This window comes from Mandrillus leucophaeus, unplaced genomic scaffold (assembly GCF_000951045.1).
Source record: "Mandrillus leucophaeus isolate KB7577 unplaced genomic scaffold, Mleu.le_1.0 Scaffold431, whole genome shotgun sequence".
Taxonomy (NCBI): Eukaryota; Metazoa; Chordata; class Mammalia; order Primates; family Cercopithecidae; genus Mandrillus; species Mandrillus leucophaeus.
The window spans coordinates 723,025-737,352 of NW_012104599.1; the positions used below are offsets into that span (position 1 = coordinate 723,025).

Genomic DNA, 14,328 nt, shown 5'->3' on the forward strand with positions numbered 1-14,328 from the left:
TTTTTTTTTTTTTTTTTAGACAGAGTCTTTCTCTGTTGCCCAGGCTGGAGTGCAGTGGTGCAATCTCGATCTCGGCTCACTGCAACCTCTGCTGCCTGGGTTCAAGCGATTCTCCTGCCTCAGCCTCCCAAGTAGCTGGGATTATAGGCACCTGCCACCGCGCCTGACTAATTTTTGTAGTTTTTTAGTAGAGACGGGGTTTCACCATCTTGGCCAGGCTGGTCTTGAACTCCTGACCTTGTGATCCACCTCCCTTGGCCTCCCACAGTGCTGAGATTACAGGCGTGAGCCACCACGCCCGGCCATCATTTGTTTTAATATTTTGTTAGAATCTGGATCCAAGTCAGATCTTGCAGTACTTTTTTGTTGTTTGTTGTTAAGAGACAAGGCCTTGCTCTGTTGTCCAGGCTGGAGTGCAGTGGTGTGATCATAGCTCACTGCAGCCTCGAACTCCTGGACTCAGGTAATCCTCCCATCTCAGCCTCCCAAGTAGCTGGTACTACAGTTGCACACAACCACACCTGGCTGATGGTATATTTTTAAGCTTTTATTAATCTGTGAATTTCTTTACCAACACACCTTTACATTCTTCCTTTCCATCTGTGGATCATTTGTCCTATTATTATGTGTACTGGATTTTGCTGATTGTATTTCTGTGACATTTTACCACATCCCTCAAGCCCTGTATTGCCTGTAAATTAGTAGTTGAAACTAAAGGCTGGATCAGATTCAAGTTTTTGAAGTTTTGGTGAGAATATTTCCTAGGTAGTGGTGTTTACTTCCTTCAGGGGCCCACAGTTTCTGATTGTCCCTGATTGAGTCATGTTGGTGACCATAGTTCATCATTGCCTAGATGTCTTGTTCCATTAGAGGCCATACAATGATAATGTTCTCTGTTTTTCCTTCTTCTTTTATTACCTGAAATATTTCGGTAAAGAGAAACTTCCCCTCATTTACTATTTGGCTTCCTTTATTTCGTATAGAAAAAGCCAGATACATGCTTGCTTGATACCTTCTCTTTATTTACCAGTTTTCAGAATGATAATTTCATTCTGTAACATCCTCAAGGTGAAGTGGTCTGCATCTTTGTTTTTTGAGTGTAATTATAAAGGTATGAATTTAAACATATTTGGTATGTTTCAGTTTGTTGCAGTTACTATTCTTATTGATGCTCTAATTGCCCCACTGTTGGCCAGTGGGAGCCTCTTCAATTTGGTTTCTTGGTCCTTTTGACACAACTTTAGTAGTCTTTGATGGCTCCCTGGCTTTCTGGTATAATGAGATGTTTTGAGCACATCTTAGCATTTCTTGCCCCAGAGCTGGAATTAGCCATTTCTCTAAGGAATGCTGGTTTCTTATGGTGGGAAGGGGTATCTATTTAAAGGGTACTATCAAAGGCAGGTCGGTGACCATTTCCTTTTGATTCTCTGAAATCTAAACAGATGAAAGTGCCAAATGTGGTGTCCAGCCTGGCTCCATGGAATTTTTAACATGGAGTTCTCACACAGCATATGGTCATTCCTCAACTCGCCACTTGATGTCACTGCATAGTCAAATGAGCATTCAAAAGTACCCTGCAGTGATTTGTGTTATTTCTGATTCTGTTGAAAGCAATGTTAATGAGATGATGGAAGGCAAATGTACTACTTCAAATGCAAAAGTACTCTATCAAATAATGCAGTGAGTGCATTCAATGACAAAATTAATTCTAAAATGAAAGCCTGGCATCCTTCATTCAGTCTTCCTTCTTTATGACCTTGTGAAGAGATGTTTACAAAGGAATTATACATTTATTAGCATTGTTAATTACTGGAGCTTTTAGATGAATAGAATGCTGTGAAAAAAAAATAGCACTATCAGAATATGTTTAGTATTCACAAGAGGCAATAGAATTATCCTCACACTTAGACCAGCCGCAACACTTCAGACTACTGTCCTTTCTCTATGCACTTAGGTTAGAGTTTGGCCTTTTCAGCTCATTTCAGCACCGGGTGCTCAATAGGGACCAACAGCAGGAGAAGTTTGATGGTCTTAATGAAACTTTCAGGGTTTAAATGAAATGTCTAGATATAAAGGAAAAAGTTGGAAACCAGGAGTTTATTTTCAGGGTAACCTATGCTCCAACCCAGTTCATCACTCAGTGGTCGTAGGACCTTTGGTGTATTGCCAGCCTCACTGCACCTCAGTTTCCTCATCTGTAAGATGGGCATGAGTACCTAGCTTTTATGGTGTTGTGAAGATAAAATAAGATAATATCTGTAAATACCTACTCAATCCTAGACATGAGGTAGACACTCAGTAAATGTTAGCCTATTCTCCTCCTAACATTACCTCCCTTTGAGAATTTGATCAAGTTTTATTAGAATTAACAATAAAAAAGTCAAAGTTACTGCAGATACACTTGGGTTAGAACCTCAACAACTCCAATAATTATGAGTTTTATAACTTGCAGCAAGTTGTTTAATCTTTCTGAGCCTCAGCCTTCTCTTCTATAAAATAAGATTTGTAAGGCATGATTGTGAAGGCCAGTTTCATTGTGCATTTGAAAGAACCTTGTCAGCTGTCAGCACCTAGGTTGCTGATGTCACTTTTCCCTCTAAATGACCGGGCCCCAATGGAGGCCATTGGCATCTTGGGAAGTTCAGCCTAGAGAAAGAGAAATTTGGAAGAAAGAGCTCAACTGCTAAACCCTTAGGGGGTTCCCACGTTACCACTTAGGAGATTTACAGACCAGTGTTTGCCCATGTTCCTAGACAATTCAACCCTGTTTGTAACCACAGGAAGTTGAGGCCAAGGGTTTTCAGTCTTAGCACCCTTGCTTTGCCCCCTCACTTCGATTAAAAGGGGACTTGCTCAGCCCTGCTATTGAAAATAGCCCCCTGTGCTTTTCTGTCCCTTTATCCAGCTTTATTTTGCTTTGCTTCACTTATAATCAATTGCATTATATATCTCTATCTACTCATTTATTTATCGCCCTCTCCCCACTAGAATGCAAGCTTCCCAAGGGTAGGGCCTTTGGCTAGAATATAACAAGTATTCAGGCCGGGCGCGGTGGCTCAAGCCTGTAATCCCAGCACTTTGGGAGGCCGAGATGGGTGGATCACGAGGTCAGGAGATCGAGACCATCCTGGCTAACACGGTGAAACCCCGTCTCTACTAAAAAATACAAAAAACTAGCCAGGTGAGTTGGCGGGCGCCTGTAATCCCAGCTACTCAGGAGGCTGAGGCAGGAGAATGGCGTAAACCCGGGAGGCGGAGCTTGCAGTGAGCTGAGATCCGGCCACTGCACTCCAGCCCGGGCGACAGAGTGAGACTCCGTCTCAAAAAAAAAAAAAAAACAAGTGTTCAATAAGAAGTTGGTGAATTGGCCATCACAGTGGCTCACATCTGTAATTCTAGTACTTTGGGAGGCCAAGTACTAGAGGCAGGTGGATCACCTGAGCTCAGGAGTTTGAGACCAGCTTGGGCAACATAATGAGACCCCATCTCTAAATAAAAAACAAAAACAAGTTGGTGAATGGATACATGAACAAACGAGCTTCATCCTTGCCTCTCCTGTGCTTCTCTCTCTCTGCTCTCTCCCATGAAGATCTTGGTCCCCATCATAGCTTCAGCTGTCACCAGTATGTTGGTAACTCTCCAGCCTGACCTCTGTCTGTCTCCCCTGAATGTCTTGTCATCCCATCAGACTTAGCATGGAGCCTGAGACAATGTGGTTTACCCACTCATTCATTCCTTCATTCGAAAGATAGTGGATTCCTTCTTCACTTACTCTGTACCAGGAACTATTTTAAGTGTCTAACAGTAAAATGGATGTCATGAAGTAATGTCTTTGCCCCTGGAAGAATTCAAGTGCCATCTGGATAGACGGGTGACACTTATGCCATGTGACATTTGCACTAGGTGGGAAGTTTGGTTCAATTTGACAAACATTTATTAAGTATCTCTAATATTTAAGCCACTTCACCTCTAAAAGCCTTGCCAATGATAAGATTCTGTGTCTCAGCCTAACTAATCGCCATTTTCTCTCCCCCTACAGCTTTCAGTTATCCCGTAAGTCTTTTATAAACTCCCACCAGGCAGGGGCTTCAGGCAGTTTCTCTGTGGATGATGCCCGGGTCAACATGTCTCGTGCTGCCTTCTCTCCCAAGCACCAGCCTTATATTTCCAGCTCCCAGGAGGCATCACCACGTAATCCTCCTCAAGAATCTCCCAAATCAGCATGTCCAAAACACAGTGCAGATTTCCACGCAAAATCAGATCCCTTTCTGTGTTCTCTTAGTGATGGTCCCCTCCCTTCTCCTACCCACGCTGTTCCAATGTCATTCTGACTCCTTCACTTCTACATCTAATTATTGGCTCATCCTGGTCAGCTCCCAGCTGTCCCTTCCTTCCCTTGCATCTACACAGGTCTTCATCATCTCTTGCCTGAATGATGGCCATGGCATTGGCTCCCAGCTCTCCCATTTCTGACCCTTCTAAAGTGTCCTTTTATCACCACCTGCCTGAGGCACAGGACTGATCACGTCGCCTGTCTTTGCTCAGAAACTGAGCCTCCCCAGAGGCTGCTCAGCTTTGGCTGGGGGCCTCAGGCCCATCCAACCAGATATTGGGGTTTGAACAAAAACCCAGTTAGTAATGAGATGCTTCATTTCCACTAGGAGAGGGTGGGTCAACTTTGGGTCCCAAATGTTTGACCAGGCAGTAAAGCCTAGTCAAAATGCCCTATGATGGCACTGACTACCCTCCACACACAGCACCACTCCCATGTCGACCTGATCTCAGAGCGTTCCACCCACCCCCACCCAACATGACTTCCACCCCGGACACAACATCTACTTCCAGACCTTTGCTCATACGTCCCCAGCTCCTCTCAACCCTCCCCAGCCTCTGTTTGTTGGAAGTTCTGTGAGGACAGAAGGTTGTCATATTGTTCATTGCCAGCATCAAGAAGAGATACTCTATTTCCAAACAAGGTCACATACACAAAAAAGGTAGAGATGCTCAATAAATGCTTAATATCACCTCTTTCTTAATACCTTCCCTTCGTGTTCTAAGTCAGAACCCGTCATTCGCTATTCCTCACCCCCAGAACATTCTGGATGTACCTTCCACCTTCATTCCAGCATTTCCCTCCAGCCAGCGTAATCCTTCTGTGTGTTTCTCTCCCGACCGCCACACTTCGAGCTCTCGAGGGTGGAAAGACGTCTTATCATCCTTACAGCTCTTATGGTATCTGGCTTGCATTTTGTGCTCGGTGATGTTCAACTCAATAAGCGGGGGTCTAGCCTGGCTGAATGAAACGCTTATTGTGTGAAGCCTGTCTTCCTGTTGCAGCGAGACTGTCACTTCCTGCTCTGACACTTCTTTTGCCTAGCACAGGGCTGCATGCACAGCAGACCGTACACCAGTGTGTGTTGATCCATTGATTGTTAAAGTTTCGAAGTTGAGTGGTCAAGCTCAGAGTCATTCTTCCTCCCTGCATGCCTGCACCAGACACTCCCTGAAAGATAATGCGTTATGATTTTTTGCTTCCTTGGACGCAAGCCCCACTTCCCTCCACTAGCCCTCGCTATTGCCTGTGTCATCCTTCCCCTTTCTAACTCTTCCAGACCTTTTGAGTCAGCTCCTTTTGTGTTTCTAGAATCAGGAGTGTGTGTATGTTTGAGATTCCTCAGTTCCCATGGTAACCAAATGCTTTATTCGGAATACTGAGCTCTGACATTGGGTGAGATAAAGCACTGCCCTGGAGGAGAGCTTCTTTCAAGATGAGGCATTTATAGATAGAGACATATTCACAGGCTTACAAAAATAATGTATAGACTTCACGTTTATTTCTTTTAGGGGCTCAAAGCATTTTATGAGCATTTCTTAACTCACCTTCAAGTGCACGCACTGTTACTGTGCTCCATGTCCAGATTGGAAACTGAGGCAGGAACCAATGAGGCAAAGTGTCTACGAATACAAGCAGAGTCAGCCAGAGCTAGGCTCCCTTCATACACCAGGGGGTTCCTGGTAGGGTTTGGTTTCTGGCTTGTTTGTGTGGTTCTGTGAATTAGCAGAGAGGAGAACTCATATATCTGTTCCCGTAGCCCACCCAGTTGGTTTGTTTTCCAGTAAAAGGATTCTACGATGAAGCAATAGGGAAAATTTTATCTGCATTACCAGCATTTCAGTCTGCCTGGGAATAAATATAAAGAATTGAGGGTTTTCCCAGAGTGAATAGGAATCCCTGAATGATGACATTCTCCATCTCACTCTCTGCTGGGTTTCCTTCTGCTTCTCAGCCCCTTCTCATTGTCCTTTGCCCTGTCCTCTTTCTCCACCCACTACTTAGATATTAGGATTCTAAGGAGCAAGCTTCTGGCCTGCTGTTTGCACAATGTCTCTACCACATGTCGTTTCTTACCATGATTATAGCCAGTACCTACTTGCTGGGCACTCCCAAGTTTCTGTCACTAGATCCTTCTCCTTCCCAAATCAGTATCTCTGACTCCAGTTCTGTCCCAAGCCTAAGGAGGTTTTTACATGGTCAGACACACATTTAGATAATAATTTTTGCATGAATGTATTTCACAGAGGGACCTTAATATTCATATGCCCCCCAAACTAAATCATGAACACCCCTACAGCTGCCCTTCCTGCCTAATGTTACTCTTCGGCCTTTAATCCCTATTCTGGTTAGCGGCATCTTTTTCTACCCAGAGGCTTAACTGGAAGCCCTGGAGAATCCTCTCTTCCTTCCTGTCTCTTCCTACCTCCCTCTACATACAGGTACCTCTCAAATCTGCCTTTCTCGCACCTTCATCATCTCGTACTTGGCTGTTCCCGGGCTCCAGTGGCCCCACATCTCTCAACCCCTTGCCATTTCCCCTGTCCCTCCACTGCTACCAGAGGGATCCTTCCAAAACACAATTGGATCATGCCAATCCTCTGCTTTAAAACCCTTTCCAGGACGGGCGTGGTGGCTCATGCCTGTAATCCCAGCACTTTAGGAGGCTGAGGAGGGTGGATCACCTGAGGTCAGGAGTTCGAGACCAGCCTGGCCAACATGGTGAAACCCCTTCTGTACTAAAAATACAAAACTTAGCTGGGCATGTGCCTGTAGTCCCAGCTAGTCAGTAAGCTAAGGCAGGAAAATCACTTGAACCTCAGAGGAAGCGGTTGCAATAAGCCAAGATCGCGCCACTGCACTCCAGCCTGGGTAACAAAGCGAGACTCTGTCTTAAAAAAAAACCCTTTCATAGGTATAGCTGTGCATCTAGGATCCGGTTCAAACTCTTTAGCATGTCTTTCAAGGCCTTTGCATCTGGCTGCAGTGGATCCACTTCTCCTGTTTGAGTTCCCACCGCTGTCCCCTTAGTGTGTGCTCAGATGTTGATTATGTAAATGAGTGAGCGAGACTTACGTAAACACTTCACTCACTATGTCCTAAGTGCTGTCGTCTTTAGCTCTGTCAGGCTGAAGACATCATTTTTATTGTTTAGCCCCGAATTGTTCATTTAACCAAGGGGTCTGATATGTTCAGGCACTATGTTAGGTGTTCAGCATACATCAGTGGCCAAAAAATGATAAAAATCCCTGCTGTGGTGCAGCCTATATTCTAGCAGAGGACACAAAACATAAACAATAAACTGAATGAGTAAATTATATAGTATGTTAAAAGGTGATAAGCGCCGTTAAAAAAAGAAAGAAAAAGTAAAACATAGGAAGAAGATTGGGATGGGGTTAGGGAATGGGGTTACAAGGTTACAAAACATTTTAAGAGTAGGCCTAATTGAGAAAGTGAGAATTGTTCATTGAGCCAGTTCATAATATTACTTTGTTATTTTTTTAGTGGTATTTTTTGTTTTTATTTTGTTTTGGAGACAGGGTCTCACTATGTTGTCCAGGCTGGAATGCAGTGGCTATTCACAGATGTGATCAGAGCACACTGACGCCTCAACTCCTGGCCTCAATCAGTGCTCCTGCCTCAGCCTCCCAAGTAGCTGGGACCACAGGCATGCATCGCAACACTCGGCTACATGATATTTCTTCTTTTTTTTTTTTTTTTTTTTTTGTGGAGACAGAGTCTCACTCTGTCGCCCAGGCTGGAGTGCAGTGGCGTGATCTTGGCTCACTACAAGCTCCACCTCCTGGGTTCACGCCATTCTCCTGCCTCAGCCTCCCGAGTAACTGGAACTACAGGCGCCTGCCACCACGCCAGGCTAATTTTTTTGTATTTTTTTAGTAGAGATGGGATCTCACCATGTTAGCCAGGATGGTCTTGATCTCCTGTCCTCATGATCCTCCCACCTCAGCCTCCCAAAGTACTGGGATTACAGGCGTGAGCCACCGCGCCCGGCTGTGATATTTCTTTAGATTACCATCATGTCCCTCACCCTGGAGTCAGGAAAAGTCTGTTCTGAGCAAATTGCCAAGTAACAATAATAGCTACTGATTGTTGTGAGCTTACTATGTGACAGGCTCTGCAATGAGCAGTTTGCCCAGTCTTTTCTCCTTTAATCTTTACAGTAGCCTTCAAAGACTGATGTTATCACTATCCCTATTTTACCAGCGAAAAACCTGAAGATTTGAGAAATTAAAGAATTAGCTTAAGACCTAGAAAGGGCAGAGCTAGGATTTGAGCACACATTAGCCGTTTTGCCTCTAACTGATGAAGGAAGACGTTCGAGGACCACTCCTTTGGAGCTTTGCAAAATCAGTACTTAAAGAGCCAACATTGTCCCTTTACCTAGAGAACAATTCAGTGTCACAGCCCAAGTAGGGGCTGCAGAGAGCACTCAACACCTGCTTCTACCTCCAGCACCTGTTTCATTTCAGACAAATGGTTCTCAATCTAAAGACATGGTTCATAAAAAACTCCAGTGTCTTTTATTGCCTGAAAAAAGTCTTTCCTGAATGTTCGTCGTCTGTCTACTAATCCAGTTTCCTCTCATTTGAACTTCAATGAAGCTAGAGCCCAACTTTCTTCATCTCCCTTATTATCTCTTCAATATACTTGAAGAACCAAGCCTCTGCTATTCAAAATTGGTCTCAGTTTCATCCATGTTCAGTAGCTGTTGTCTAGACATTAGAACAACCAATCCATTACAGACAACATCCTGGGTGTTCACATCAGTGACCCTGCAGTCAACATGCTGAATGCTTGTCCAGCATGACCAACCACTTGTAAAAGAGCAAAGCATGATTCAGAGGACTCCACCAAAAATAATGCATTATTTGGCCTAATCTTGGCCTGGTACAAATTCAGACTTTTGAGTCATACAGCTCATTAGAAATCGGGATGTACTTGACTCTAATAAAAATTTTAGTGCAACCCAGATTTAGAGTGGTATATTTAGGGTAGGCTACAAGACGAATTTTGGGACAGAAGCAGATGACGTAAGGGAGAGAATAATAATCTTGAAAAGAAAGACTTTATTGCTTCTCTGTCCCCAATTTCTGCCATCAAAAGAAATGCCAGATTTAGGAACAGTCTCTTTCCTTACTAGAAAAAGAAGGCTTTCATGATTTGAGCAGAAGAAAGGATTTATGAGAAGTGATTTCTTTATTTGGGGCATGTTTAAAGCTTGTGTGGGGCCCTTCCAAGTCTTCCTTGGGTCTTTGCCTTTGTTAGCTCTAATTTTTTTTTGTTTTGTTTTGTTTTGTTTTGTTTTTTGACATCGGGTCTTGTGTTGCCCAGGCTAGCCTAGCTCTGTTTTTGAATGAAGCTGCTACAAGTCACTGCTGTGATGAATTCAATCACTAGAGCTGCTCTGCTGTGGAAGGGGCGTTAGCTACCATACTCCCATATTCATTGCTGCAGCTCTGCCCGAAGTCCCCTGTAGTCTTCCTCCTTCCCAAGGTGGTGACAGAGCAGCAGAAAAGAGGTGCAACCGGGCAGTAGAGGGAGCCAGAGAAAACGGTGAAGGCTTGGCCTTTGGGAAAGCAAACCTACTGTCCCCTTGGGATATTTCAAGAAAGAAAGGGAGGCTCACATTTGTACTCGGCTACTGAGTTTCAGGCCCCGCATCAGAGTTTTTCACGTCCGTTACTGCAATTAACAGTCATACCTTTGGAGGAAAAAGAAAATTTATCTCCTTTTACAGATGATGAAACTGAGGCTCAGAGAGGTAAAATCAACCCATCTAGGAAGTAGTGACTCAGTCCCCAGTCTTACCACTCTAGCATGCTTGTCATAATAAGCGTGGTGAGTGACTTCTTTTTTCTAAAGATTCCCCCTCTCTCAGAGGTCATGTCCTTTCTTAACCAGTCCTTGCTCTTGAACCCCCAGGCAGTTTGGTGGTTATGCCAAGGAAGCAGACTACGTAGCACAAGCCACCCGACTGCGTGCTGCCCTGGAGGGCACAGCCACCTACCGGGGGGACATCTACTTCTGCACCGGTTATGACCCTCCCATGAAGCCCTATGGACGGCGCAATGAGATCTGGCTGTTGAAGACATGAGTGACCCACTGAGCCAAGAACTTCCTGGAAGCGTGCCTCTGTGTCTCCTTCCTCAGGGGGGCAGGAGGGGACAGTACTTCCCAAGTTCCAACTGCAAGTCCAACTTAACCAACTTTCCTTCAAAGTCAGTTACTGCCAATTTTCTGAAAAAAGCATGTTCCATATACTAAGTCTCTTTTCTCACGGTGGGAAATAGTACAGCCAAGATAGGCAGCATCCTTCTCATTGATTTAGAAAATTCTGCGGTAGACCAGAAAAATCCTGGCAGCTTTTCTCCAGCCATCTGGGTCACTAAAAACTGATTTTCTAAAATTATTGAATTTGTATTTTGTTATTAAGGGGGAAATGTGATTTGTGCCTTTCATCTGTGATTCCTATAAGAGCTTTGTCTTCAGAAAAACTAAAAATAAAAGGCATTGACTTAAACAGCTGAGACAAATCATAAGTGTAATTATTTCCAAGGTTCTACAGTCCTGAAGGTAATATAGGTGTGAGTACTATTGATGGTGTTTACCATTGCAGGAACCCTACATTTAGAGCTCCCAAGTCCTTCAGAATATAAACCCGAAGATCCCAGGACACACACCATCCCTAAACTAGACATTTCCCATGACAGTTATGTATCACTCTGTGATTAGAAGTTGAGGATTATGTTTGCAACTGTGGTCTGCAGAGAGTTCCAGGAGTCACAAGAGCAGACTGAGAAGAAAAATCGTTGCACTCTGGTGCACAGACAATCCTGGAGACACGATATCTGCCGGAAGGTTTGGTTCAGGAGGATGAGATGAGAAGCAGCTGGGGTCCAGTTTCATTAACTGAAGAGGATAGGAATGAAAGAAACAGTGCAGTTTGGCCTGCAGAGAAGGACACAGATGCAAGGCTGTGAGCAGGAAGCGGGATGCAGCTGAGCTGGAGCAGAGCCCGTGCGTGAGCAGGGGAGGATGAAGTGCTCAGTGGGCCCAGGGCGTGTAGAAGGTACTCTGATCCTCATGGTGCGCCAGGGCCCCACACTCTCAGCAGCCCTCCCTAGGACAGCTGGACAGGTTTTCAGGGAGAAACCCACCTTAGCACCCACCCACACCCTATTTGCTGTTTCTGTAGGAAACAGAAAAATGAGCTTTAATCCTCACCATGAAGAGTTCTTACTGGACATAAAGTGGGGTTTCCTAAGGAGAGGAACAAGAACTATATGTCATCATCTTTCCTGGAGTCCTTTCAGCAGTCTTCTGAGGGATGGGCCATGACCATTTCTGAAGCTCCTGGGTGAAAATCATCAGCCACCCAGCCTTGACTATCAGACACCATGCCTAGCACTTTGCATGCAGTGCCCCACTTATTCCATGGGCAACTCTGTGAGGAAGGTACTGCTGTTCCCATACACAGATGAGGAAGCTGAGGGTCCCACAGGCTCCCACACTTGGGAAGACTTGCAGCCAAGACGACAGTGCAGCCACAGAGGTCTTATTACATGTCAAGGAGTTTAAGTTTTGTTTTAAGAAAACTGAGGCCGGGCGCGGTGGCTCACACCTGTAATCCCAGCGCTTTGGGACGCCGAGGCAGGCGGATCATGAGGTCAGGAGATTGAGACCATGCTGGCTAACATGGTGAAACCCCGTCTCTACTAAAAATACAAAAAATTAGGCGGGCATGGTGGCAGACGCCTATAGTCCCAGCTACTCGGGAGGCTGAGACAGGAAAATGGCATGAACCCAGGAGGTGGAGCTTGCAGTGAGCTGAGATTGCACCACTACACTCCAGCCTGGGTGACAGAGCAAGACTGCATCTCAAAAAAAAAAAAAAAAACAGAGTAAAAAGGAAAATTGAAAAGTGCATGGGCAGCTTTGAGCAGGAACATGATACTGTTATGTTTTAGAAAGAAAGTTCTGTCTACAGTGTGGAAAATAGACTGGAAAAAGAATATGACTGGAGACAGAGAGACCAGTCACAAGACTAAATCAAAACTAGATCATGGCAGTGGGGATGGAGAGAACTAGACAGTTTGGAGCAAGAGAAGAGGTTAACAGGACTTGGTGACTGGTGAATGAGATGAGGAAAAGGTTTGAAGAGGATCAGGGCATTGCTCCAAACTATGCCACTGTGGCAAATTGGCTATTTTGAGCTGAAAGCAATGGAGAAATGGCAGATACAGGAAGTGCTGTCTGCCCTCCCCTTTTCTACCTAAAAGCAGTATGTAAATTTCCCCTGAGAAGGGTGCTCTCGTTGTACTAGGAAGAGGAGAACATGCTTGTCACCAGGGATGGGAAGTCAATGCCAAGATGAGGCTGTACAAACCTTACTAAAATTACCCCTATCTTTCATCAGTTACTTATCTTCCATCAGTTTCCTAGTTACTTTCCCATCCCCCTTCCAGGCCAAACGCCTTTTTTCCTTTGTCATGTCTCCACATTTCTGCTCCTGCCCCCTTGGACACATTTTCTACACAACTTCCGAAAGAATCTTTGCTTTAAAATTCTTATTTTGCACTTAGACTAAAATTTAAACTCCATTTTATGACCTGCAAGGCCTTGTGTGATTTGGCACCTTCTGACTACTTCTTTCTTTCCAATCTCTCCCTTAATACCCTTCTGCCACAGTGGACTTTGAACACACGCAGCCCTTTTTTCCCTAGAGCCCTTGCACTAGCTGTTTTGTCTGCCTTTCCCTTTTCACTTCCTTTTCAAATGGCCAGGTCTTCTCATCCTACAGATCCTAACTTAACTGCCTCCTCTTCAAAGAGGCCTTCAATGGCCCCTCTAGCTAAAATAGAGTCAGTCACCCCTATAGTTCTCCATCATACCATGACATTTTTGCTTTTTTCATAATACAAACCACAGTAAAATTAGTTTTATTTTTCTCTCAGATCCCCAGGTGTCAAAGGTCTTGAGGAACGCTGTGTCCTCCGGAGTGATAACAGCCCAGTGCTGGACATCATGGGATGTAATTTTTTAACTTATTCATTTCCTTTTGTGTGTGTGTGTCTCTCTCACACAAGACTGTAAGTTTGATACGGAGGATCCCTATACCTGCTTTGTTCCCCATTGTGTGCCCAGCACCTAGCTCAGGGATCTATCATTTAAGAATGCACGAAACTGTAACAGAAAACTAACAGTAGCTTAAGCCAAGAAGGTTTACTTTTCCCACATAGTAAGAAATCCAGAGACAGGTTCAGTGCTCAATGTTGATGTCTCTGTGCTTGTCTTTCTCTCTGCCTCAGGGCTGCAAGGTGGCTGATGCAGCTCCTGCCATCTCATCCATGTTCAAGGCAGGAAATTAGGGAGATGAGGACAGGCTGTATCAGTTGCATCTGTCCCATTTTATGAAGAAACAGAAGCCTTCCCAAAACCCATCAGAGTTCTACTTTTATCTCATGGGCCAAAACTAACACACAGGGCCATCCATAGCTGCAAGGGATAGTGTGTGTTGGGCTTTGTAGCCTCTATAGTGAGGAGCAGCAAGGAAGAAGAATATTCAGAATGGCTTTGAGGTAGCTGATCAACGGTGTCTTTTGCAAGGGGACTATGTGAAGATGTGTATACCTGAGGTCAAGAGTTTGAGAAGATGGGAAACAGCTGGAGAGATGCGTTGAGGCCAGATTGCAGAGGATCGTAAAGACTTTAATTCTATATTCTCACTTCTTTTTTTTTTTTTTCTTTTCTTGAGAGAGAGTCTCGCTGTGTCACCCAGGCTGGAGTGCAGTGGCGTGACCTCGGCTCACTGCAGCCTCTGCCTCCCGGGTTCAAGCGATTCTCCTGCCTCAGCCTCCCAAGTAGCTGGGATTACAGGTGCGTGCCACCATGCCCAGCTAATTTTTGTATTTTTAGTAGAGATGGGGTTTCACCATATTGGCCAGGCTGGTCTCGAACCCCTAGCCTCAAGTGAT

At 44.8% G+C, this 14,328-nt stretch overlaps 1 protein-coding gene and 1 long non-coding RNA gene across 2 annotated transcripts in view; one reads left to right on the forward strand and one right to left on the reverse strand.

The window, feature by feature from the left end:
* Positions 1–10,881, forward strand: part of HEBP1 (heme binding protein 1) — a 26,935-nt gene extending 16,054 nt beyond the window's left edge. Inside the window, exon 4 of the mRNA XM_011993624.1 lies at positions 10,277–10,881. Coding sequence (XP_011849014.1) covers positions 10,277–10,448 — 172 coding nt within the window. The 3' untranslated portion in view covers positions 10,449–10,881. The remainder of the gene's footprint in view (positions 1–10,276) is intronic.
* On the reverse strand, positions 530–5,666 carry LOC105549198. The gene is made up of 3 exons (XR_001007512.1): positions 5,615–5,666; positions 5,109–5,503; positions 530–1,834 (listed from the first exon to the last, which is right to left on the reverse strand). It is a non-coding gene; the product is annotated as an uncharacterized LOC105549198 (long non-coding RNA).
* Positions 10,882–14,328: the final 3,447 nt, after the last annotated feature.